The sequence below is a fragment of the Anser anser genome, assembly GCF_964211835.1.
Source record: "Anser anser genome assembly, chromosome: 12".
Classification (NCBI taxonomy): domain Eukaryota; kingdom Metazoa; phylum Chordata; class Aves; order Anseriformes; family Anatidae; genus Anser; species Anser anser.
The window spans coordinates 22,314,425-22,340,778 of NC_139733.1; the positions used below are offsets into that span (position 1 = coordinate 22,314,425).

The 26,354-nt window shown below is 42.4% G+C and overlaps 1 protein-coding gene across 1 annotated transcript in view; it reads left to right on the forward strand.

Annotated features, from left to right (window-relative positions):
• ITPR1 (inositol 1,4,5-trisphosphate receptor type 1) overlaps positions 1-26,354 on the forward strand; it is a 170,033-nt gene that overhangs the window by 126,113 nt on the left and 17,566 nt on the right. The window contains exons 46-58 of the mRNA XM_083796088.1: positions 4,361-4,561; positions 6,598-6,708; positions 8,015-8,110; positions 8,822-8,944; positions 9,964-10,068; positions 10,878-11,070; positions 14,933-15,055; positions 18,204-18,379; positions 19,644-19,808; positions 21,062-21,257; positions 22,623-22,724; positions 24,381-24,520; positions 25,947-26,112. Coding sequence (XP_083652214.1) covers positions 4,361-4,561; positions 6,598-6,708; positions 8,015-8,110; positions 8,822-8,944; positions 9,964-10,068; positions 10,878-11,070; positions 14,933-15,055; positions 18,204-18,379; positions 19,644-19,808; positions 21,062-21,257; positions 22,623-22,724; positions 24,381-24,520; positions 25,947-26,112 — 1,897 coding nt within the window. The remainder of the gene's footprint in view (positions 1-4,360; positions 4,562-6,597; positions 6,709-8,014; positions 8,111-8,821; positions 8,945-9,963; positions 10,069-10,877; positions 11,071-14,932; positions 15,056-18,203; positions 18,380-19,643; positions 19,809-21,061; positions 21,258-22,622; positions 22,725-24,380; positions 24,521-25,946; positions 26,113-26,354) is intronic.

Genomic DNA, 26,354 nt, shown 5'->3' on the forward strand with positions numbered 1-26,354 from the left:
ATGGAATTGCACAGGTCCAGGGGTCCTGGTGGCACACACCCACGAGAGCTGAGGGAGTTGCCTGATGTCACTGTGAGGCTGCCCTTGGTTGTCTTTGAAGAGTCATGGTGACCAGGGAAGGTTCTTGAGGGCTGGAAGAAAGCAAATGTCACTTCTGTCTTCAAGAAGGAAGACAGAAACTGTGCACAGGCTAATCAGGCTCACCTCGATCCCAGAGAAGACGATGCGATAACTAATCCTGGAAGCCACTTTCAAAGATAATAAGAGCAAGAAGGCGACTGGGAGTAGTTTTGGATTTATCATTGGAGAAGCTGATGAAATGCAGGATAGAGAAATAGGCATCAAAAACCCCACTGGCCAGTCCTGGGAAGCCTCCTGTTGCTGCCCCTGCTCTGAGCAGCCATGGGGCTAGGCAGAATCCAAAGGTCTCTGCCACCTTCGGTGGTCTGTGATGTTCTGTGATGTGTCTGTAGCATTCCAGTAGTGAGACTCATCTGATTTAGCACATGCCTCCACAGGAGATAAGATTCTTGCTTGCAAATGGACTGTAATTAACATGATTTTCGTTCAGCATAACCACTGCCGCTGGATTAGAATTGAACGTGAGGAGCTCGAGAGACACAGTACAATGCACTAAATGCCCTCATAAAGGAGGAATAATTGCCTTGATTGCATATTGTTGTACAGTATGCCAGAACTGTAAGACCCTGTGTGAATGCTTTTCAGACCTGCCAAATCACTTCCGCCGAACTTGAATGCCCTGCTGCTGGCAATATTTGAAATCAGAGCTGTATGTTAATGTTTCTGTGCTATGAACATGTAATTCTTCCAGCGTTTTATAGGTGCTGAGGTTACATACACCAGGCTTTCTCCTAATTTTTCGAAAACTGTTTGATCTTTGTTTTGTCAAACAATTTTCATGCCGTTAGCAATGTCGGAGACAAGTAGGACGCCAGTTTTGCGTGGCAGTAGTCCAAACCGCACGCACAGGATCCTTTCTTGCTGCTGTCTTTGGCTAGGCACTGAAAGCTATAGGAACAAAATTGAATTCAAGCCAATGCGAAAACTTGGCCTGAGCTATTCACCGTCCTGAACAATTAAATTCCCCGAGCATCTAGTAGCTGCATTCAGCTCTGGGAGAAAAAAGGTTAAAATAAAAGTAGAAAGAACAATTTTTCAAAAATAATCTTATTACTGCTTGCCTGCCTTGATGCTTGCCTTTCTCCTTCAGCACTGAAGCAGAGGTAGGAATGTATGGGGCTTCAAAACCTGTCTGCAGCTAGCAGGTTATAACGGAACCCCTATCGATATCGCCAGTGGGTTCCCTACTTAAAGGAATAAACAAGACTTGTTCTTTATTCTGGAAACCATACGTCGTCCCAGGTTACATAATTGAGGCTTAAATTTGGGTGATTCCTCTTCACTTCTATTAGTGCAATTAGAGGTCTGTCGAACCAGGCATTTTACAAGCTGTTGGAAAACATCAGGCTGCTCGCAACTGCTAAAGGCGGGGGAATGCAAATCGCCTCTGTGAGAGCCTGGAAGGGGATGTGTTTAAGTGAGGCAGAAGCCTTTGAAATGGCTCGCCAAGTTGCAATACCGTGCCTTTTGCATCACTCTTCTTCCTTCTGGACCAGCCTGTGCACGAGGCAAGGACCGGCCCTCCCACCCCGCCACGCTTAAACACGCAGCTCCATTGCTACGCTTACTTCTCCCCATCAAGATCAAATTGTTAGTGCTTCAGTTCTTTTCTTATCGAGTGGCTTATCTCTGCAAAATAAGATAAATATTGCAGTAATATGCTAGCAAGTTGTGCTAAGATGAAAGCTCTAAGCCAGTAGGCTAAATACTGCTTTTGTGCAAAAAAAGAATGAATTGACATAACTTTTCCTGGTGGTTTTTAATGTTTGTTTGTTTCTATTCCTAATCGCTGAAGGCACAGCGTAGGTTATAAAGAAGTAAAGCTTTGCCTGCTGCAGAGCAGTGATTCAATGATTTGGCTGGCAGGGCAGTACTACAGCATGCAGAGAATGAGCAGGTTTAGCTTGTCATGTTTTAGGCAGGAAGCCTGTCTGAGAATTAACTTTTAAAGACCAATATAGACCACAATATTCAGTGAAAAATGCCTTGCCGTACTTGATTGCTAGTAAAGAAAAATCTGATCACTTAAAAATCTCACTGTACTGAGACTTGGCTCTTATTTGTGTTTTCTTTGCAAAGTTTTTTGCAGTCAGGGATCAGGTTTCTGCTAAAACAAAGGCCGTCCAATGACAACACCGAGGCTTGTGGGGGAATTACCGATGTAAATGGCAGAGGTCTTCCTTCCAAGGATTCTGTGCTCATCCGTGCTTGAACAAAGTGCGCTAGTGTTCTGCTAGTAGCCAACTTTATTTTTATCCAACGTGTTTTCTGTAAAGGGTGCTCAGCTTTAGGCTGTGTACAGGGAAGCAAGTTCTCCGACAGCCCAACGTGCTGCTCAGGCATTAAGGACCCGCTGCAGGTGCTGCCTTCCCGAATGTGGCCATGTCCAGTCGTGTGTCCCAGACGTGGGCAGGATGGCAGCATGAAACATCTCCAGCAGGTTGTTCGCAAAAGCAGGACTTTAATGACTGCCTTTGAGTGCACTTCATCCCCTTGGAAAGCGTTTCTCTCTCAAATGACCATACAGGATGCTTTAATTTAAGCAGTACGAGTGCTTTTTCCTGCTTTCTCCTCCTGATCCCACAAGCTGCATATTTTTCACGTTTAGCTGAATCTGCAGCCCCGTCGCTCTTTATTGTGAATGCAGGGTCTTGCAGGTGGTGCCTCAGGTTCATTCCCACCAGAAGTTACAGGAGGGCACTTGTGATATTAAGGGTTGTGTTCCCATGTCGTAGCCCTCGGGATGGCCTGGGTGGTAGGAAAGGACAAGCTGGGACTCCAGCAGGTTCCCTGGGGCAGTGTCTCCCAGCGCAGAGGGACTTGTTTTCTGCCGTATTTTCCTTCACCTTGTTTAGCCATCTAACGTTGTCCTTTTGCCTCCTGTACCTCATTCCTCCTCTTCCCTTTGTTTTTATTGACTTTGGATCAACAAGTTCGGCTAGGTACTCTCAGAATTAATGCCATGCCACAGGAGCATTTTGTTTCCTAGATTTCGATATTATCCATGATTTTTGCTTTTTTTTTCCCGGAGGGAAGGGAAGAGCTCTGCTTTCTGTAGCATCAACCTTTCTACTTTCTGACAAGTTAATCAAAAGTCAGGATATTAAATGAGCAATCAGTTGAAATGTGCTGAATCACTGTCACCTTTAGTCTGTATTCAGAGACAGCATTTTCCTTTTTTAGCTTAGCCTTCAATTGAATCTGGCAATTTCTCAGTCTGCTTGCCTTAAAAGACTTATTAGTCTGACGCAGCCACCAGAGGCAATCAGTTAGCAGCGCTCTGCTGCAGGCTGGTAGAAAAGACTTTGCTGGTTCCATAGTCCCATGCATTTTGCTCGTCAAAGGGTGTTTTTTTTTTTCCACCTTTAAAACGAAGTGTTTTGTAACCTGCTAGAATTGAGCCAGATAGGAGATCTCCTGCTGAAGCTTCTAGGAAAAGAAAGTGGTGGTGTCTGTCTGTTTTCACAGAGCACTGCTGGGAACATACTGACAAATAGCATCTGAGTCACTGGGAAATTGTTTTTCATTAATTGTCCCTCTTCGGGTTTGTTTTTTTTCTTTTTCCTCATTTGGAATACAGGAGAGGGGAAACACATTTAATCCATGCTGATAAGTCTGGTGTTGCATGAGAGGAGCTGCTCCTAATCAGCAGCTTCAAGCAGGGATTACAGTAATTATGTGGGAAGAAATGCAATTGAGAGAATTGCATTTAAAGACGCTCTCCTTCAAGTCATGCAGCCAGGTGCCTCCTTGCCATGCAGGTGGGGCTGCTGTGAAGCCAAGGCCAGGGAACGGCATTTTCCGTCTGGGAGAAAGGTCTCAGGAGGAGTCTTCGGTGATCATCAGTAGTGAAATGTAACGTGTAGGGTAGAAAGAAAGCTTCCAGGCTTGGAGGAGCTTTCTGATCTGTAGTGAATTGCCTATTCTGTGTTGCTGCTTAGTGCTCTAATGGATGCACTCTGTTTATTACTTGTTGTCTTCTATAAAATTTGAAGCCAACAAGCTGCTCCGGAGAGCAGCACGTTGCAAGCAAGCCCTGGAAGAGTCTTAAATTGCTTGTCCAGGCTCCCTGTAATGAAGTTCCAGTGAAATTAGAGCAATATACCATGCAGTGCAATTGCGGGTTGATGAACTTAATAAAACGTTATGATCCAAACATCAATTTGTATGCCTTTTTCCTGTCCTCCCCCCTGCCCTGGCTGTGACACTCTCACTGCAGAATTTCCTACGCTGCCAGAACAACAAGACGAACTACAACCTGGTGTGCGAGACACTCCAGTTTCTGGACTGCATCTGTGGAAGCACAACTGGAGGACTTGGGCTTCTTGGTCTGTACATAAATGAGAAAAACGTAGCGCTGATCAACCAGACACTGGAAAGTTTGACCGAATACTGTCAGGGGCCATGCCACGAAAACCAGGTAACGTGTCTGTAGCTGGACAAAGCTCATCCCTGTCTCCCCGTGCCTGCAGCGTGTGCTCTGCTTGGCTTGGCTCTCAGCCTGCTCAACTTGTGTTGTCTTACACTGCTACTCACTTTGCTTGCCTGACAAAGGGATTTTGGTTTGGCGTTATTTTTTCTTTATAAACTCACAACAGTCACCTACTCTTTCTTGGGGCCTCCCTCAAGGAGTTAAACCACTCCAAGCATCACTCGAAAATTTTCTGCTTTTGCTAGGATTAAAGCTGTTATATTAGACATGAGAGACAGGGAGAGTGGGACATTTTTGTACTTAAAATCCGTTATAGTAAAATTGTCACTAAAACCAAGCCATGTTGCCCGTGGTAAATGAGCAATGTGGCCCCCAGCCAAGCGGGAGAAGCTGGAGCTCTGTGGCCTTGTTAATGAAGGTGATAACCCTGCGGGGGGGCTCGAGGCTCTTTTCAGATTTTGTCTTGTGGGCAGCCCCAGCTGCGTGTCGCTGCTGACCGCCTGTGCCAGCGCAGGGGACGTGGTGCTGGCTCCCGAGGAGCCTCTGCCTGGCTGCCAGTGCTGTAGGTGACCCTATGAGCAGGATGCTTTGGAGCAGGCGTGGCGGTTTGAGCAATGACGTTACAGGGAAGGCAACTGGGGAACGGCAATAAATAGATAAATATCAGACTATTGATAGAGCAGTTACTGACCCACAGCTGGACCTGGTCTGTTCTGTGCTTCTGCGGCCAAATGGTTAAGAATGAATCCAGGAAAATGCTTTGTCTGGATAAGCAGGAGTTCGTAGCTGCTCGAGAACTGCGGTTTGCTCCAGTGGGAAGGACCACAGGGCGAAGCAGCTGTACTGCTTGGCTCTGCTTTCCCACTTCATCGCCCCACCTCCTCGGCTGTTGTACAGCCGCGTTTTAGAGCAGCACCACCAATTAAGCAGTCCCATGCTTCTGCCCTTGGTCTGAATGTGATTCTTGCTATAATTGTTTCAATTAGGCAAATGAAGTCTGAAGTCTGAAAGTCTAGAATAACTATAGATAACAAGAGATAGCTACGCCTAAATAATTTCCTAAACTCTGGCTGCTCTTTGGTATTGACTAAATAACACGTGCTCAGTATGTGTTAGGGGAGAATTTTTGCACTGGGCTGGCAAGATCTGATCGTCATGTCTTCCTTTTAACACACGAGTCTCTGGGATTAGAAAATGGATATCTGCTGCTTCTCTGCATTTGCATTCTGTTGGAGTCTTAGTATGGTACAGAAAGACTAGAATATGCCTTTTCCAAAGGTCTTAAAGAAAACCTGTCCTTTGAAGCACCTTTGTCTGTCCAATTGTAATTTACAGGAGAGCTAAACAAAGCGTGGTGGGGATGACAGAGATGTTCAGGTGAAATCATATTTATGCAAAATAATGCATGAAGCTTTACGCGTCCATTTGTATTTTATCTCTGTAATACAGACCACAGACTAGGAGGAGTAACCACCTTTAAATGTGAGCATGCATCTTTGCAGAGGAGCTCAATAAGAGAGCAAGGCTCTGCCATTGGAAGTAGCAAGCTGCTGTCAGTTCGTACGTTTTAGTTACAGGCAGTTATAAGAGCAAGGTTACAGGGCAAGCACGAAGGATATGGAAAGTCACATTCTTTGATTAGAAGGCTCTGAAGTTGGTGGTGTTTGGCACATCGAGAACAAAGAAAACTCTCCCTAACCTTAGTAAAAGTGTTCTTCCTTAGCTATTTATTCAGCCTGAGCACTTTGGCATGTAAATACTTAGTTTTTCAACTGTGTTGCTTTCTGCTTCCTGAGTCTGGGTGGTTTCAGTAGGGCATGCCGTGGCTGATTATAGGAAAAGCTTGAAACAAAATGCTTTTATCTCTTGTTATTGCACTGTCTGGAGTATTGTGTTCAGTTATCCACCTTAAACAGCTTGCCAGGTGATGAAAGAACTAACTCTTCTGTCCTGGCTGCATCACTAGCTTAGGTTTCGTTTGTAGTTAGACAATCAGTGAAGTTTGATTAATTTTCTTTGGACAGAACTGCATTGCTACTCATGAGTCCAATGGTATTGACATCATCACAGCATTAATCCTCAATGATATCAACCCTTTGGGAAAGAAGAGGATGGACCTTGTATTGGAGCTGAAGGCAAGTGAATGTTTTATGTGATCGACGTTCACATAAGCAGGATGAAACAAATTTATTGTTGGAATAATATGGGTGTTTGTTATATCCCAATAATCACAAGTGCCAAAAAATTATATGCATCAGAGAGCTGAACGCGGTGCCCAAAGACTGTCTCAGGCAATATCGTATTTTAAATGATAACACGGAGTCACCAGTTTTCAGATGTGGTGACTGCAGACAATCAAGATGTGCTGAGGAGTCCTAAAATAATTACCTGTTAAAAAATTAATTCCAATTAAAACTTCTCTGTTGGTAAGCTTTTACATGTACAATGGAAGTAAAATTTCTCGTGCTACATCTAGTTCCCTAATACTTTATTGCTGCTGTTAAATCAGTTGATGTTTAGTCATCAAGATTTTTTTATGGCTATTCGTATTAATGCTGAAATAATTAGCCCTGGTGCTGTTTTCAAAATACCCTAGCAGGTTGTCTTCTGGCTACAATAGTCACAGAGTACTCCTACTTCAGCATATGTTTGAGAAGTATTTCCTTTCCGACTTACTGTCCTGTCTTATAGTGCAATGTCTCGTTGTTTTCCGCTGCCGACTCACACCATTATTATGGCTAGTGTGGCTTTTTTATTATTCTAAATAAAAAATGCTTTTAGACTCAATTAGCATTATACTTCAAAATTAAATACTTTTATTGGTTTTTATTGTCAGTCATGATGGATTTTAATCTTAATTGTTCGTATTAAAGTAGTCTGGTGCCTTGTGGTAGTTTCCCATTTCCTCCTCCTATTTCTTGGCATGAGCAGGTCGCAGAGTAATTTTCAGTTAAAAGCAGCGAAGCACGTCTGTGTCTTCAGCCTTGGCTGTCCTTTGATTTAATCAACAGAATCTTGAGTAAAGCTGAGCTGCACCATTGTGGGGTTGAAAGCCTGTAGTAATGCTGCAGCATTTTTAACACTACAAAATAATACACACCAGCTTCAAAACCTCACTATTTGAGAAATCTAAACCTTAATTTGGTGTTCGCTGATAAATAGGGTTTGGGAAGTAAACTGATTTTAAAAAATAAACAAGCAATAAAAAACCCACCTAAGCTGTATAGCCAAATAATTAGATGAGAGGGAGTGCTTGGCACGCTGAGGCTGTAGGAGCCCTGCCGTAGCTCCAGCAGGGTGGCTCTGCCTTGCCTGGTGCTTGTACTCACAGAAACCAAGTATCTCGAGCCCTTCTGGGCAGTGTGTATGGAGGAGCCGGAGCTGGATATGCTCTGCTTTTGACTCCATGCAGTGACTGGTGGTGTTCTTCCTTCCCTTCAGAACAACGCTTCAAAGTTGCTCTTGGCAATCATGGAGAGCAGGCACGACAGCGAGAATGCAGAGAGGATCCTCTACAACATGAGGCCCAAGGAGCTGGTGAGTCCCTGGGCTGCCCCGACGCTCCTGGCTAGGTGTCGTCGTGGGGTGAGCCCAGGCACTGTGCAGCTCTGCGCACAGGTCGCGGTCAACTGCAGGTCTTGGCACGGGTTTGACTGAATGCGGTGTTTGCCGAGCATGGACCTGGTTAGCCCCCAGGGAGCAGGAGCACTTCAGTTGTGCTGAATGCTCCGGAGACAGCTGCTTTGCTGCTGCATAAAGAAGGGAAGAGGGCATCGCCTTACACTTTGGAATCTGTGTAAAGACACTATTTGTGCACAAAACAGATATATTGTGACCTAAAAGCTGTTCAGTAAACTCTAGCAGCATTTTGGGCTGTTTAATGTGTTAATTGGTAAAGACACAAACAGATTCAAAGTACCCCTGAAACACTGACAGCTCGTCCAAGTGTGTGTAGTCATGGCAGGGGCCAAAGATCAGACGTGATGTAGTGTGCCATGAGCACGGCCCAGAACGTATTACTTGGAGGGAAATGTAAAGTTTGGTTTCTCGTGTTGATGAGCCAGGCTGAAGATGCTGAGTTCAGGTCTCCTGTTTTATCCTGGATGTTGAAGCCCACTGCCCTTCCTCTTGAATGTGTACGGTCAGCTTTCTTTCACTGCTCTAAGAGCACCAAATGTGTATGGGCCTTAGCAGACTTCAGCCCTCAAACTGAGCCGTCTCTTCATTGGCCTGTGTCTGTTTTTCTAGGTGGAAGTGATAAAGAAGGCATACCTACAAGGCGAAGTAGAATTTGAGGATGGAGAGAATGGAGAAGATCTTGCAGCATCTCCTCGGAACGTGGGGCACAACATTTATATATTAGCTCATCAGGTAGAATTGAATTCGCAGCTTTTGTTAGCACTAAGTAACACAAATTGTGAATAACAAGAGGTCTGCTTTTCACTGAAATTGTTTTAATGGCTCAGAGACAAACTCACTGCATGTTCTCTTTGTATAACAGCAAAATCTTATCTTTAAAAAAGTCAAAAATGAAACTTCTGTAATGAATAAGAAACTGTTCAGAGTTTTATAATGGGAAACAGGCAGCTTCTTGACCAAGTTTCTGAGGACACACAACTGAAGTTCTTGGCAGAACTGGGGAGCAAAATATTATTTTTCAGCTGTATCAGAAGTTACTTTCTACTCCCAAATAAATTATTCTCATGGATCATTTAAACCTTAAGCAGAAATCTCACCCTGCTTTTATTGTTTGTGCCACGTTCTCTCTGTCATCATTTATGTTGGAGCTGGTCGGGTTTGCTGCATTGATACAGCGTGGTGTTGGAAAGGTCAAAGACCAAGGGGAGAAAAAAATCTAGGTCTGTTTATGTAACGATGCTACATAGATCCCTCCATTAGAGACTCCTTGTTCCTTTTGCATCTGAGAAAAAAAAAACACACTGTCATTATGCTATAAAAGTAATTTAGAGCATCCAGAAGCATTTTTTTGAGCAGTGTTCTGTGAATCTGCTTTTTAGGTGATGCAAACGTTCTCCTCCATCCCTGCCTCAATACTTGAGCAGTAGGCACACCTTTGAATTAGGGTGGGTGTAGAAGGATAGACTGAATGTGAATGGTCAGAAACTTTCCCAAGTCAGGCAAACAGTGGGAGAAAATGGATAAAAGAGGAATACACCGTGGATATTAAAATATATATTGGAATCTTTCTGACTTGCTCCCAGAATAGAGCTGCAGGGTGTCTGGTTGGAATAGAAGAAGCCTTCTGTCAACTTTGCCCTTTCTTAGCAGCTGACTGCATACTATTTCTTTTTTTATGCCAAAAATCAGAAATTTAATATCATAGAGAGACATCTGGTGTTTCCCACTCCCTTTGCATTCCTTTATTTTAGTTGGCTCGTCATAACAAAGAGCTGCAGAACATGCTGAAGCCGGGAGGTCAGATAGAGGGAGATGAGGCTCTGGAGTTTTACGCCAAGCACACGGCACAGATTGAGGTAAAGGGAAACATGGGGGGCATGGGGAGATGTGGTCTTCTGGGGAAGGAGCGGTTTGGAAGAAAATCTGTGTAATGAAACAACAGTTACATTATACATGATATTTTGATTGAACTGACTACCTGTGTGGACTGTCATCTTTGACATAAGAACTTTTTTTGACAGCCTCTGGGAGGGGAGCTATTTTTGAGCTGTCATGTGTGGGCTTTAAGATGGAGCTGAGCAGAGCTCTGTTGGCAGGAGGAAGTGTAACTTCACTTATGTTACATTTTGGCCGGTACTATTGCTTAATCCATAGTTAGTGATATCTTCTGCCATTCTTTCTGTATTAAAATGAGCGTTTTGGCCTGTTGTACAGTCAATCTGAGGTGCTTTTAAAAAGTAAAACATATACAAACATGGAGAGTTCACAAAACTCTGTAATAAGCAAGATAAATATAACTGTTACTCCTTATACTTTCCTGCTCAATGTGTTGCTAAAACTTGCTAAGTTTCCTGAATCGAGTGACCAGATTGTGCTGAAATTCAGAGCAGCTTTGGTGCAGGATTTACTGGGCCCCTTGGAAATCCCAGCTCTGAACAGTATTGCCAGAATAAGACCACAGCATGGAAATTATCAATCTTGGAGCAAAATGTAGGCCTGCTTTGAAAGGTAAATCGGCTGAAGTGTCTGTCAGGCTGCTGTTCTACAGAAATGCATCCAAGTTCTACACGTAGCTGGTTTTAAAGGGTGCAGAAGAAGAAAGCAGACAAACCAAGAAATAAAAACATTTAAAACTAGGGAAAACTCCAATAAGACTGTTGTTCAGATTGTCAGGTCGGACCGTACAATGGAGCAAATCGTCTTCCCTGTGCCCAGTATATGTGAATTCCTCACCAAGGAGTCCAAGCTGCGGATATATTACACCACGGAGAGGGATGAACAAGGCAGTAAGATCAATGATTTCTTCATGAAGTCAGAAGACCTCTTTAATGAGATGAACTGGCAAAAGAAATTGCGAGGTAAGTGGCTGTTACGAGTGCGGAGGGTTACCAGCAGAGTACTTAGGTCAGGTTTTAAAAAATTTAAAACGTTGACTTGATAGCAGATGGTTCCCCAGTGTGGCAGCAACCTTGATGATTGTTTGAAAGAATCTGCTCCTCTGCACGATGGCAATGTGCCGTAATGAATTCAAGCTTAACGCCACAGCAATATGGACCAACTGGAGGGGATCCAGGGGACAGCAGTAAGAAAGATCACAGGTCGTCTTTTTTAAGATGCAAGAGAAAGGAACACATTTGTGGAGGCTTCGCTTAAATGAGATGGCATTTGGTGGTAGGGAGAAATGAAGAGGGCCAAACTGAAGGGAGCAGTGGTCCGTTCTCCTTGCCTGCGCTGGGTACAAGCAGCACTTCCCTTGCATTGCAAGAAAGACTAAGGCTGGGTAACGCAGCACAAACGTGGGCTGCCTGTGGTGGGTATGGCATCTCCTGCAGTGGAGGTGTTTAAGAACAGGTTAAACATGTGCTTTCCAGTAATAGTTAAAGTTAATCCTTTCTGTGGGCAAGGAGTAGACTAGAGGACGTGCTGAGTAAGTCCCTTACAGCCCTGTGATGCTGATATCTGAAAGCAAATATTTTCAAGCACTGCTTTTCCCTCTGAGGTTCCCACTGGCAGCTGGGAAAACTTTTAGAACTATATTTTAATCCATACAGTGCCACCATTTCACCCAGTAAACTTTCTAGCTTGTTTGCTTAAAATTATTTAAAAAAAAAAATCTTTTTTTTTTTTGCTGAAGGAGAAATGTTGTGCATGAGGCTCAGCTTCAGTGGGCAGTGGTTAGAATTTACCAACATTGCCACTCGGAAATGTCAGATAAAGTGGTTATTTCCTCCTCGAGTCAACATCTGCCATCTGATACCCCTGTTGTTTCCCATGCTTGAATCAGCTAAATACCAGTAATTAGTGCAAGAGCACAAAGAGTCCAGGACTCCCTACAAAAGCAAATGTGGGAGTGGGCTTCTGTACGGCTGTGTGCCGCTGCCAGCCACCGAAACCTGCCTGTGGGGCTGGACAAATCCACACCGGTGTGGTGGCAAAGCTTTTTCCCCGATGGAGACGTTGGTGGTACTCAGTCCGTGGCATCTTGTAGGGGAAAAAAAGGGTTGAGAAGGGACCTCTTGATCTTTCTTGTTCTGAAGATTACTTTTAATGAAATGATTTCCCTTGTTGCAACCTCCAATTGCGTTTTGCCCTTTCAATGTGCACCTCCAAGAAAAGCCTGGATTCTCTCCGCTTTGTTGTTAGGATGCATAGGCACAGTTCACACCAGAGCTGATGATGTCTTGCACATTTGGCAACAGAAACTCAGTATTTGCTTCAGATAATTGGGGTGTATGTATTTCTATGTTTTCTTTTAACAAAGAAAAGCAATTGTAATTTTGTTTAAAATTATCAAGATCAGATATAGGTAGGACAGCCTGAAACTTGATCAGCTCTATTGAAATTTAGCTCTACTTAAATTTTTCATTTTTATGAATACTAGAGTGGAGCTATTTCCACTTAACAATGGATTAATACTTCTCTCAGCATCAAACCCCCCCAGTAAGCTGCTTCCTAAAATGACTTCTAAGAACTCTACAAGAAAGATGGTATATGACATGTTAAACAAATGGGCAACTTTGCGTTTGACAGCATCCATATATTCTGTTGGATTTTGCTGTTTAAGTCTAGATTTCTGGGTTACTTTAGTTGTCTTTGAGGCAATCTCCAAGCAAGCTGTGAAGATATCCAAAATTAACAGCAGGCTGCAAATTAATCAAGATCCATATGCAAAAATGGAAAATATTTCTTTTTTCTTTGAAGAACTGGAATTTTTCATTAAGATTATAATTCTGTTACACCATGCGGGAAATCATTCAGGCTGTCTCCTAATGTTCTGGTTTTGTTAGGCCTCTGACTGATAGTCTACATTTATACAATCATTTCTCACATCTTCAGTGCAGGTTTGTGTTTTTGAGACATGACAGGCTGGCAGTGCTGTGTTGTGCTCATGTGATCCACTTGCAATTTATTGAAACCCGAGAAAGGCATCAGCCCGAGATGTTAAACTTGGAAAGAAACATTTTTCTAAAAAGTCTTTAAAGATTATTATTTCCACCCCTCTTCAGCTCCTGGAGCTGACTCATGATCTGAGCACCGTAAGTCTCTCAAGGTCTTAATAAGGAACTCAGAGGAGCCTGCCAAAACCAGGTGAAAGTGCCTCATAGGGCAGGTAGTCTGTGCCCACCCCCAAATAGCAGTGTAAGGTAAAACCTGGAATTTTGTAATGACCCTTTGTACAAGAATTACATACAAATTCATTCAACCTGCTTACAAATTCATTCAGTTAAAACGAGATCGGGAAGAGAAGTAATACAGAATGCAATGCCTCGTGTATTCAGGACACTGCCACATCTCATTCCATCGAAGCTTAACGTGTGCCTGGCTAATCAGGTGCAACGGAGCTTTTATTCTTACAGCGACTGGGTGCCTTTTTGTCGTCCTTTCCTTTACATTCAGCTGTTGCATGCATATGCTTTTTATGTGCGTTTCAACTCCGTATAATGAAGCATTGTATAACTCTTTTAACCCACTTTTTTGCTTAGGATGCTAGACGAGGTGATTTACTGAAGAGAGGTGGTGACGACTGTGATGCTCAGAACTGCTGCATTCGTTAATTTACTCTTCTTTGCAGCCTCAGAGTTTGCATTTTAATCTCTTCCCTAAATTTCACTGTGAGCTTCTTTGCCTTTGCTCTCTGGTATCTGTATGCATTACCTCCTTCCAAAAGGGAAAAACATTCCCTTCTTTGAAAGAATTTTTAATAGATTTTTCACTACTGTAGATTTCAGGAGTACACAATTTGCTGCACAATAAGCCTGCAGGAGCTAAATTCTGGGGGATTTTGCCTTGATGCAGAGGGAATTACTGTGAGGCAGCTTTTTAGTTGTCCTTTTCATCTTATTGTCCATGACCACTTCAGAAAATGAATCTTTCTGCTTTTGTGCCTCTTGGTTCTAGCTGCAGAGATTATTAATTTTAATAAGGCTTTTTTAAGGGCATTTGTATGTATTCAAAAATACACAGCTATTTAACTGTACCCCTAGCTCCGTGCGGTTACATATGTGCCCTTTGCCCACAGTACAGAGGGAAGGCCAGCTGAGCTTCAACTGGTTTATTATTTTGGGACTATATTGGTCTATTATCAGCTTGAAGTAAAGTTGTTTTATTTGCTTGGCAGCCAGTCCTAAACATTTTAGCTTTATTGTTATGTCGCTACGCTGCGTTTTGTGTCTTAATTGTGCACCTAGGCCTTCGCTGTGTTGTTTCTGGCTTGCTGCAGTGGAAAGGAAGCCTGAACGCGGGCAGGCGTTGAGGGCAGGGGAGCTGCTGCCAGCAGCGGTAGCAGCACAGCTGGGAGGGATGGGGCTGAATCTCACCGATGCGAACGTGTACACATTTTCTTCCTCCTAATCGTTCTCTGTGTGACTCTGAGTACAAAGTACGTTATTAGGGGAAACCTGAAGTCCTTGACCTCTTGTATTTCTGAACTTGTTCTCATGCTGCTGCTAAATCAATTCATGTTAGGAAATACTCTCCTTTTTAACATTAGTTCTTTGCCTTAAAGCACGATCTAAGAAGCTGGAAGTACCCCAAAGATAAAGAGTAATCAAATAAACTTCAGGATAAGCAATGAATACTAGTGCTGTTGATGCTGTGCTTTTGGGCAAACAGAAAATAATCAGCTTGATGGAAATGATGTGTTTGTTTTTTTTTATATATAGACATCTTGGTTTTTTAAATGCTCCATTATTAATAAGAATTATTTTTGTTGTTTTGCAGCTCAGCCTTTCCTGTACTGGTGTGCTCGCAACATGTCCTTCTGGAGCAGTATTTCCTTTAACCTGGCTGTCCTTATGAACTTGCTCGTAGCATTTTTCTATCCATTCAAAGGAATTCGAGGAGGTACCAATATCAGACATATAAAAATATATGAACAAATAAGGTCTGATGAGCCAAATTCTGTCCCCTGTGTGTCTGCACATCCCTATTAACTTCAGTAGAGCCAGTAGAACAGAAATTGGCTTTTTTAATTGCTTTGATTTAAATTGTGTTATTTTCTGACTTTTTCTTGGGGCATTTGTAAAGAAAATGTAGAGCTGTGCTTTTTCCTAGGAAAAATTACCAAAGACAGACATCTACTTTTAATTACTTGACTGTTCTACTTTGTTTTAAAATTCTGTCATGAAATATTGAACTAAGAATATAAGAAATGTTAATTTATTGCTTTTTTTAATGTCATTTTTCATAAAGCTTCATGGTTACATAGCAGATCAGGAAGTCTGTGAGTGTTGTACAGGGTCGGGAGCTTGCCTTGAGTTCTGGCAGGTGAGACGTATGAGAAGTGACCTGCCTCGTGCCTTGAAAGTTGTTGGAGGATCGAGAATATGAGCTTGGTTCCCCTCCTGCTGCTGTCTCTTCAGGAGCACCTTACCTCTGCGAGTGCTTAGAGCAGAGGTTGCCTTAGGGAGTGCAGAAGAGTGTGCCAGCCTCCTCTCCTGGCTCAGGAACAACCTGCATTTCCTTGCCATAAGTGGGTAGCAGCTGGGCCTGCTATCATCTCTAACATAAAGTATGGGTTAACATGTGTGGCTCAGGGGGGGATTGCACAATCTTGCTGTAATAGCTCTCATGGAAGTTGCTTTTGATCCAAACAGTGGGTTTGTGCGACGGTGGTGGTTCTTAGAGCCAATTCAGTAAATACTTCCAATAGAAGCTGATTAGATTCAGCTGCTCTTCCTTAGATTCAGCCTCTGCAAAGAGAAGCACCCTAGGGCAGATTGATTGGTGGATTCATGTCAGCAAGAATCAGAAAATCTGGAGAAATATTCCCGCAAAGGCTCTATCACGGCTATTGCTTGCAAAGCTGGTATGGAGGAAGCATCTGGATGGGAGCTTTTTCCACATCTCTGTCAACTGGAGTAAATAAGGACCCCAAAAGTAAAACCCCGTCCTGGAAAGGGTTATTCATGTTCAAACTTTCACTTCCCTTTCTTAAACGTTCATGATGCAACAGGGCCAGATAGATGCTTATCTCTTCCCATTGAACTTCCCTCGGCCTCTTTCTCTTGTTGATTGCTAACTACAGAGCCTACAGAAAATACAGCTGAAGGGCAGCAGTAGCCTCAATGTAAGAAAGTTATTGTCTGGGCTCTGTGTGCAACATAAAAGCCACTTCACACCCTCTGCGGCTCACCAGTTAATTTGAGGAGAGCTGTCATTTTGTCCAGGTAGTGTTTGACGGCAGCTGTCTTAGCAGGGGAATAAAGACAATGAGCACGGAAAGCGTGTGGTTCTGGGCTTCTGCATCCTGAGCACGCTCAGGTAAAGCGTGTGGGAAAGTACGGGATATATTAGACCGAAGTCTGGTGTTCCTGAAAGAGGGAAGAGGACAGATAACTTCTGGAACAGGCTTGGGTTTCAGCAGCTGTACCTCCGTGTCACACCGTGGGACGGCAGACCTCGGGGTCACCCCGGCTCCCTTCTGGCCAGCAGCTGGTTGAAAGGGCTTAACCAGCACGAAGAGCAGCTGAATTTTCTGTCTCCAGTCTCAAAGATCACAAGTTAAAATTTAAAAGTCTGAATTAATGGCTGCTAGCAAAGCTGGTAATTAAACAAGTTTGTTGAGACTACAAGTTGCAGGACTGGGGGGTGCGGAGAATCATTTGGCATTTTTTATGTGCCCTACCCTGCATATTTGAAATACTTTATCAGGTAACATTTTGATAAAATCTCTTCCTCTATGAGTTACAACCAGCCATGTAAATAATAAATATGCATATATTTATTTTAGCCTTAAAAAAGTTGGACTTTTGAAAACAGACCAGCTGGGGGAAGTTCTGTGTGTCCTGAGCAGCTCAGACACGCTGACCCGAGCAGCTGATCAGCATGTGGCCGTAGCAGGAATTGTAAAACTTCTGACTCGAGGAGCAGAAACAAAACTGGATGCATGGGATTAGGTACTGAAACTGCGGGAATTCCAGAGAGGCAGAACTTCCCTGCAAGTTCTCTGGGTTACGCCATCCTCCTGCCAGCAGGCTCGTAGTGGAGTCCATGTGCTCACAGCAAGCGCTTTAAGGTTAGGTTGGGTGCGGACCTCGGTGTCGAGTGAACGCTGGCTTCATGATCCTCATTTTCCAAGGGCAGATACCGCTTCCGATTTGCTCCCAGTCTCTTTCTGGTCCCTAGGAATGAGAAACAAGCTGAGGCCCAGAACCCACTCTTCTGTGAGTGCTCCCCTGGCCGCTGAGCCCCGTTACAGTCTTTATCTTTTGCTCCTTGTTCTCATGGTGATGAGCAGCCCCTGTGTAGGTGTGTGTCACCAGCAATACCAAGGACTTCATTAATTCTAGTTACTTTTGCAGGCCTGCAGAGGCAAGGGGATCTTGCCTTTTTCCTTGTCAAGATACCGTTTTCTTGAAGAAAAGCATTTTTAATGCAAGTTTTAAGAAAAAGATGTCTTTTATATTCTGCATAAACCTAGGTTAAACAGTATTTTAGGCTGGGTATTTTTCATGGTTCTTTGAGAAGTGTATTTTTAGATACACAGGCTGATGTTATGTAAGCAGGCAGTCTCATGGGACAGTCTAAATAGAACCAGAAATAGCAAGAGATACAAAAAAAAAAAAATGGTGCAAGGTTTTTTTACCAGAAACATAATAGGAGACTCAGGATGAATATGTGAATCGGGACCTGGATGTATTTGTCGTCTTCCTTCACCTCCACATTCAGTCATCTACAGAGTACACTAGCGAAACTCCTCTCCTTTTCAGTATTCAAGTTGTCTAAGTAATGAACACTAAAATGAAGAATCCTATAATACTGTTTATCATTTACATAATGCTTTAGTAATAAGTTTGTAATTAAGCTCTGCTGAAGGCGCTGGTCTCAGACGTTCCACTTAGCACTTTGAAATCAGGAACGTCTGAACGTGAGGATTAATGGCGCTCCACCAAAGATAAGATAAAATGGCATTTATCTGGCTATTTTGGTTTTGTTTTGCTTGGTGTACAAAGTATTGAAACATTTTTTGTTTTTTTCTCCTTCATCCTAGGTACACTAGAGCCCCACTTGTCAGGCCTGCTGTGGACAGCTATGCTGATATCTCTGGCTATAGTCATAGCTCTTCCTAAGCCCCATGGTATCAGAGCCTTAATAGCTTCTACAATATTACGCCTAATATTTTCAGTTGGTTTACAACCTACTTTATTTCTTCTGGGTGCATTCAACGTAAGTATCAAGTTGGGTTTTTTGAAGTTCTGTTGCTTCTTATGTAAGGGCTTCTTACCTGCTCCGAGGCAAAAATAGGCTGGAACACTGTGGCAGAACTGGGGTAAGGAGTCATTCCCTCCTCGGTCGTTGCTAGCAGAAGTACTTTACTGCTGCTCATTTAATTCTGCTTCCCTAAGCCGGAGGGCCCTGAGGTCTCGCTCAGTTTTGTCACAGTCTAGTAACAGCTCCCACCCCAGCCAGAAATGTACACAAGTCTCTGTGACCCTTCAGCAATAGGATGTTCGCTCAAACCCGTCTCCTGCTCAGCGACTGAGCTGCAGTATTTACAGGATTGTGTAAGATGTACTAAACAATGCATTTCCCAAATGTCTGTCTGCAGTCTACCTGCCAGCCAAGAGCTGACACTAAGCAGTTTTGCTACAGTTACGCGTGGACTGAGCATGTAAACTGAGCCGCCAGAAAACTTCATTAATGCTCAAACCCGGATACTTGTGGTTTCTAGGCAAGTAAGCCAAAAATGTTTCTTTGACTGAGTCAGCAGGAGCTGTGCAAAGATGCATCTTCTTGAAGCATTGGCCTTTATTACAAAGTTCTCAGCTTTAACGTGCATCATTTAATAGTGTTCCTTGTCTTCAAAATATGTCACCAAGTGCTGTGTGCTAAAGAATCAGAGTTGCGTTGTTAGCATTGTTGCCGTTGTTGATAATTGCAGTGTTTAGCAGGTTCCAGGTAAGTCAAAGGCAGCTCTCCTTCAGTGCTGATGGCTGGGGCTATACAGGAGGATTCCTGTGTGCATGATCTGAGAGTGAAATGCTGGGGCAATCTGGAGCGCTCGCTTATTAGCGAGCAGTAGGGGCTGTTTCAGAAATGTAAGGGCTGCTGGAGGCTAGCAAGTAATTTGATTGCAGAAAGTGCAGAGCTTAGAGGGTTTTTTTAGGGCAGTTCACCTCTCACACCAGGGAGTGTTCTTACTTTCTTTAAATCTTGAAGTCCTGATGCCCTTTGACAACCAGCTGGGGACAGGAGTCGATGTTCCTGTTTTATAGATGTGTTAAGTTTTAGTTGTGGCTCACTGTCTCAGCTGTGCAGAAAATGCAACAGAAAGCAGCCATTGACTGACACGTAAAATGCTGGCATGTAACAGACAATTCAGCACAGTTGTTGGTGTTGCCGTATAGCTGAGTTACCACCAGCTTTGAAAAATTGCCTTTTTTCCTGCAGGCTATGTATTGCAACTAATTTATGATTAATCTTTCCTTAGGTTTGTAATAAAATCATTTTTCTGATGAGTTTTGTGGGCAACTGTGGAACCTTCACTAGAGGATACAAGGCAATGATCATGGATGTAGAGTTTCTTTATCACCTGCTGTACCTCCTGATTTGTGCTCTGGGGCTTTTTGTACATGAATTCTTTTATAGTTTGTTGGTAGGTATTCATTTTGTCTTCAGAATGTTTTTCTTCCTATGTGCTTGTAAAGTCCCACCTGGATGTCATCCACTGCTTGCTTTCTGCTTTACAGCCGGACACTGTCGTGCAAGCACTCTTTTGAAAATGGGGCTCTGGTGATTTCACTTAGAAGTTACTGTGGAAGGCTACAGGATCCCTGCCCTATCTCCTCTTCCTGATTTTTACAGACAAATGGAGAATTTTGTGTCTTTTCAAGCATATTACGCCAGGCACCTGTTTGAGGTTAAGTTTAGTTAAAACTGCTTGTTAGGGTAAATGTGTGTGCACAAAGATATTTAGTATTTCCCCTCGTGGTAGTTAGCCGTCATCTCGGACACTAAGGTCTATAGGCTCTCTAGGTTAGAGGTACTGCTTGTGGCCCTGCTCTGACTTCCAAGATAATAAACCATTTTAAATTGGTTTGACTCCGGGTAATATCACTGCCTGGTGAAAGTTTAAATCTTTTAAGGTCACATAGGCTCTTGCATGAGAAAAAAATAATTGAAAAATCTAGCCGTAGAAAAGGTAACTGAGCAGTAGGTACTTGAGGAGTTGCCATGCTGTGAGTTATTTTTTTAAATAAGAAAGTATTCTAAAATATTAATTTATTTTAAAAATAGGTTTACTAGACACACAGTCCAGAAGATACTGATATTAACAGAGAAAACTAATTATATAACACAGTGTTCATGCTCTTTGAGTACTTGGTTAGCTGTGGAGCATCTCTGTACCTACGGCTGTACTCTAGGCCTTGCACAACTGACAGGGATGCCTGGCATACATGTTTTTTCTGTTTGGGGTGGAATTCATCCTGTGCGGTGCAATTCTTCTAAGAATAAGCAGTTAAAGGAGTATATCTAGTGTTGGTGGAGAAAATGTGTCGCTTGTAATGCAAACCCAAAATCCCATTCGGAGCTCTCTGTTTTCATCCCTTTGTTTGATGTCTGCTACATCCTCTGGTAACTGAATTGCTTATTTTCTGTATTCACATAGGTCCACATTAACAAATACCTGTCCTCTCATTGTCAGCCAGCACATAGCCAGCAACCTGACTGGGCTATGCTCGTGACATGTCACAGGCCCAGAGGAGTGAGGAATGTAAAGACATTTAAATGGAAAATTTTCTTCCCAACACTAATTTGGGTGAAAATATTGCTCACTGTTAGTGTGCCACAAAAGATATTGGTAGTACATGTGAAAAACAGCCATTGATTTTGTTTGTTGTCCCCCAGCTCTTTGACTTGGTGTACCGAGAGGAGACCTTGCTGAACGTCATCAAAAGTGTCACTCGCAACGGGCGTTCCATCATCCTGACGGCTGTTCTTGCGCTCATCTTGGTGTACCTCTTCTCTATAGTGGGGTACCTGTTCTTCAAAGATGACTTCATCCTGGAAGTAGACAAGCTCCCGAACGAAACGTTATTGCCAGGTTGGTAGCAGTGACTCATTTTGACTGTTCTAGTGTTGAAGAAAGTAATGGACTTCTGTTCCCCGGAGCATGCTGAGTGTCTTCCACCTTTTGTGAGAAATACTGGTTATCTCACAAGTTTGACAATTTCTTTCTTACCAAGGGCTCTGCTTAAATAAATAAATAAAACAGATTGGAGCAAATGGATGCCATATTTACCCTTTAAATTTTGACAAGATGCTGTAATCGGCTGCAACATATAGAGAGGTGGGGTAGCAGAACCCCTGAAGACAGCACTTGGGCTTTTCTGCACACTGAAGATTTCTCTTCTGTTTGCTAAAACAGTTGAGATTATCTAATTCATCTAACACCTACTCCCTCCCCCAGTTTAATTACAAACAGACTTTAGGTAGGCTATCGTGGGGAAGGCTCTGCACTAGGGGGATATTTAGTTCTGCCTCAGTTTGCCAGATTTTGTATGCTTATATTGGCTTTTAATGGTGCGTTCTAGTTTCAACATAAGAAAAATTAATATTTTACCTAAAATAACCCCGTGAATATAAATGAAGGGAAATTACCTTCAAAGCCACGATCCTGTGAAGCTGAGGTCTCTGTGTCAAACTCTGGTTTGCTCATAGTTTTTATAGACTGTATTAATCTCCCTCAATTTGTTGCTATAGTTTAAATTCCATAGTAGACTTCTCAGTGCTGAACATAGGTTGCATATTGTAAGATAAAACGTTTTGTTGTTTTCTTTTCCCTTGCCCTATAGCATCAAGTAAGCAACTCAGTGGATGGGAAGCATAGGAATTAAATTTGTTAGAGAAGGAGTTTGGGTTTTGGCTTATTCTGACTTCTTGTTTTTCTCTCACTTGAGTTACTCAGACAAGCACTGTTTGACATACCCACTATTTTTTCTAATTTTACTGCCTACCCTGTAGGACACCCAAACCTCACTGACCTTATTATTTCACATTTCCACCAAGCTGGAGAAATGCCAAAGATGTGTTACTGTGTGGCACTAGGGTGGTTTTGATACTTGCGAGATGTTGAAGGGCAATTTTTCAATCACCTTGAAAATTCACTGTGCACTAGAACGTAATATTTTTGGAACAATTTCAATTACTTTCGCAACTTCGGAGCTAATGCAAAATAAATGCACAACTATGGTCTTGAATTCATAGAAATAAGTTTATATTTGAAATTAAAATCACTGAATGTGTGAATTGGAAAGGACTGTGGCTGCCTAAACTCTAGGATAACATACAACTCTAAATCTGCCTAGTAATTGCAGACTGAATACGATGAGATATCTTAATATCTGAAAAGTAATCTTGAAAAACACAAAATATTAAATTATTTGACTCATCGCTTTTTTGGTTTTAGATCGCACAGAACCGGGTGAGACCATGACTGGCGAGTTTCTCTATTCAGATGTGTGCAAAGCAGGTAGCAGTGAAAACTGTTCTTCAATCATTCCTTCAGACCGTGAGTATCTGCTTAGCTGCTTTGGAATGACTAACTTCTTATCCTGAAGTTTTCACACTTTTTCGAGTTAAGCACCTTAAGTAAAATTTGAAGGGAAAAAAAAGCCCTGTATACTAAAAGGGGTAACAAAATTAAAAGAGAATCAAGTTAAGCCAACAGCAAAAATGACATTTGCAGCATGAATTCTGCAGAGAAACTTGTTGTAACCGAGCAATCCTTTGATAAAACATTGACATATGCTTTGATTTTCTACCTTATCAATTTGAAAAGGAAGTGATGTAGTTTACCTTCTTACAAGGTTATTATTTTAAAACATTAGGCTCTTAAATGTGATCTCAGAGGATAATGCTCTGAAATATGGAACAGAACATTGTTTACTGTCAGCATTATTTTATCTAGTTAACTAAGGAAACTGTTTTTAATATCATGTCAGGAAGTAGTCAATGGATTAAGCAGACAGGGTAGGTTTGGGGGGTTTTTGAGATCAAGAAAGTGCATGTGAGATATTACTTGTAGCATAATCACCCGCCTCAGACTGGGCACTGAAAATTTTCAGTTTTATTTTCTAGAAAATGTAATTTACTAACTTTGAGATTTATGATGCTGGCTGAGAAAGCCAGACAGAACATCGCTATTTCTCTTAGAAGTGGAGCTCTTATATGGTCAAATGTTTCAAATGTCAATAATGGCCACAAGCCCATGCTCTCAAGAGGAGATGGCTCTGTTTTGCTCAAGTGTCCTCTTTGATAAAATAAGATTCAACATAGATACAAGAATAGCTTCTTTATTCGGCTCTAAGAAGAGTGTGCTTTGTCTTTATGCGCTCTGGCTGCAGAAAGGAAAACTTCAGAGATGTGTTTATATCGTAAATAATCAACTTGATATCAGGGTCTTATGTGGACAGAGATGTTAACGATGCCCAAATCTTTAGCATCATTTCTGTACCCTCTTGGGTTTGGGGTATTTCTGGATTTCTCAGGGATTTAGACCCATCTAAGGCTTGCCGTGGGAAGGTGGGATCCACTCATGAGCATTTCTATGATGAAATGTAAGTCATGAGACTTTTAATAGGTACAGGGAAAGTATATGAAATTAGGTAATTAATTCTCAGAGTCCTGGAACTGCAACAGTGAAGTTGGAGGCTTCAGCCAAATGGAGAGAGGGTCATAAAAAATAGTGCTACTTTTTTAGTAAAATGCTGTTTCCATAAGCAGTGATATTTTAGCCATTTGAAAAATAAGAGTTGAAGTTGCCATTTTGAGTACAGCCCAAAGGCTGTGCAATCTGTTAGGCACCAAGGGAGAGTGTAAGAGGCAACACTTTGTCCTCTGAGCTGTCAAAAAGCTATGATTCTGTATAAACAGGCAGCTGGTGATCCAAAGCTATGCATACTAACAGAAATGGAAAGAGATATTTAACCAAGTCAAAGACAGCAGTTAAAGCACAAAAGAAAACTCTGCTGGTGAGGAGAGGAGGGCAGGCTGGAGCCACCAGAGTAGGAGACCTGCTCTGATGGTCTGCTCGTAGCGTTTGCAGTGCTGCTGGAAATCACCCGTTTTTGCAAAGGGGAGTGAGAGTGTAGCCAGCAAAGGATGGAGAGAATTATTTAAAACCGATCTTGCCTTCTAAACGTGTCTTTGCTTGCTGTGTTAACAGAAGTGATTGCTGAAGAAATGGAGGAAGAGAATAAAGAGCATACGTGCGAGACGTTACTGATGTGCATTGTTACTGTACTGAGTCATGGGCTCAGGAGTGGGGGTGGAGTAGGTGATGTGCTCAGGAAACCATCCAAAGAGGTAAATTATCACTGAGTGGGGGTGGAAAAGTGATAACCGTGGAGGGCTGGGGATCTAGTTCTGCTGGGGAAAATGTGCGTATGTTCTTGAAACAGATGTAGACCTTGCGAACTAGAAGGGAGCACGCTTTCTCTCTGTGTAATAGTCAAATTTCAGTGGTACCAAATCAAACAGCAGCCAGTTCAAACGAGCTTTGAACCATGGGTTTTTTTCTTAGTACATGAGACCTTTTTCAGCTTAAGGGAATCCAGAACGAGGCCCAAATGAACAGAAATGGTGTAGCCAACAGTTTGTGCTTTGGGAGTTCAGGATTTGAAAAAGTAAGAAAGGGACAAGCTAGCAAAGGATTACGTTAGGTAGCAGAATGAAAGTGGTGTGGTGGCTGATACTATGCGAGTGGCTTTAGTTGCTTTCGGGAACATTACTGAGAAAGGTGAGATGTATAAAACAGGGAATGGGATGAGAGGACAGGGACCAAGATGGCTTGGAGCTGGGGCTGTGGGGAAAGGAAGGGCAGAGCAAAGACTGGTCAAAAACAGCAGGAATTTTTCATAGTGCCCAAAGCTGCCCACATAGCTGTTTGAGTAGCTCATTGCACCTATCAGAGCCTCAGGCTTGCCTCTCTCTGGTCATTCCCCAAAAGCATATTAGAGACAAAGGGGCAGTCTTGGTCAGAGTGGATGCTTTGCACCATGTAGCAGGGGAAAGGAAAGAGGGTTCTCTTCAGCCTCATTTTGCCCTCTTTGAGTAGCGTTGTGTCTGCCTGCTTTGTTCCCAGCAGATAACAGGAGTTAAGTATAGGGTCTGTAATTTCAAGGTGTTATCCAATGTTTAGCCTTATTTTCAGCTTAAAATGGTTTAAAGGCTATATAATTCCCAGCAAACGTTTGGCACCCAGCTGGCCAGGGTGGTTCTGAAAATGGGGGTTAGGCAATAAACATGACATGGGCACTGCTAAGTCCAGCTTTCCATCCAGTTTTATTCAAAACAGCATACTTGGTTTTTAAGATAAACAAATACTATGATATTCCAATAAAAGATTTTATAATTAATACTGGTACTATATTGATATAGAGGCAGATTAATATAAGGATATATTTTGGATTGGCTTGCAGTGAGCGGGTGAGGAGAGGAAAAAATTCATTGTGTGAGAGAGAAGAGCAAAGACTTGGACGTAGTAAACAGAAAGAACAACTCCAGTGATTGCGTACCATTAGCTGACTAATTCGGCTTTTTTCAGTAATCTTGCATTTTAGTTTCACTTAATGTTTGAGTTCTAAGTTATCATTGGAGAACATCAGAAATGGAGACTCTAAAGGGAGGAGTTGTGGGGCTGCGAACTTGTCGCTGAACTGCAAGAAATGTGTTGTAAGGTTTAGATGGACATGGATTTGGGTTGTTAATAATTAAAATATGTATCTTGCAGGAACCTCTCTTTGCTGCTAGAGTGATATATGATCTGTTATTCTTCTTCATGGTCATCATTATTGTCCTTAACCTGATTTTTGGTGTGATCATTGACACTTTTGCTGATTTAAGGAGTGAAAAACAGAAGAAAGAAGAGATTTTAAAAACAACTTGCTTTATTTGTGGTAAGTGTAGAAACACACTTAATACAGGGTTAGGTTCCACATGCATAGAAACTTGGCAGGAAGATGAGATGGGGAATGTATTTTTATACTGCCTTTTCCTTAAATCCTTAGTTTCTGCTTCTCCTGTGCTTCAAATAATTTTGTATTGGAATAGGAGAGATTTTATAAACAGTCATTTTTCAAGGATGCAGCGTTGAGTGGTGTCTGAGAAAGTTTCTCACAGTAGATTTGGAATTAAGCTG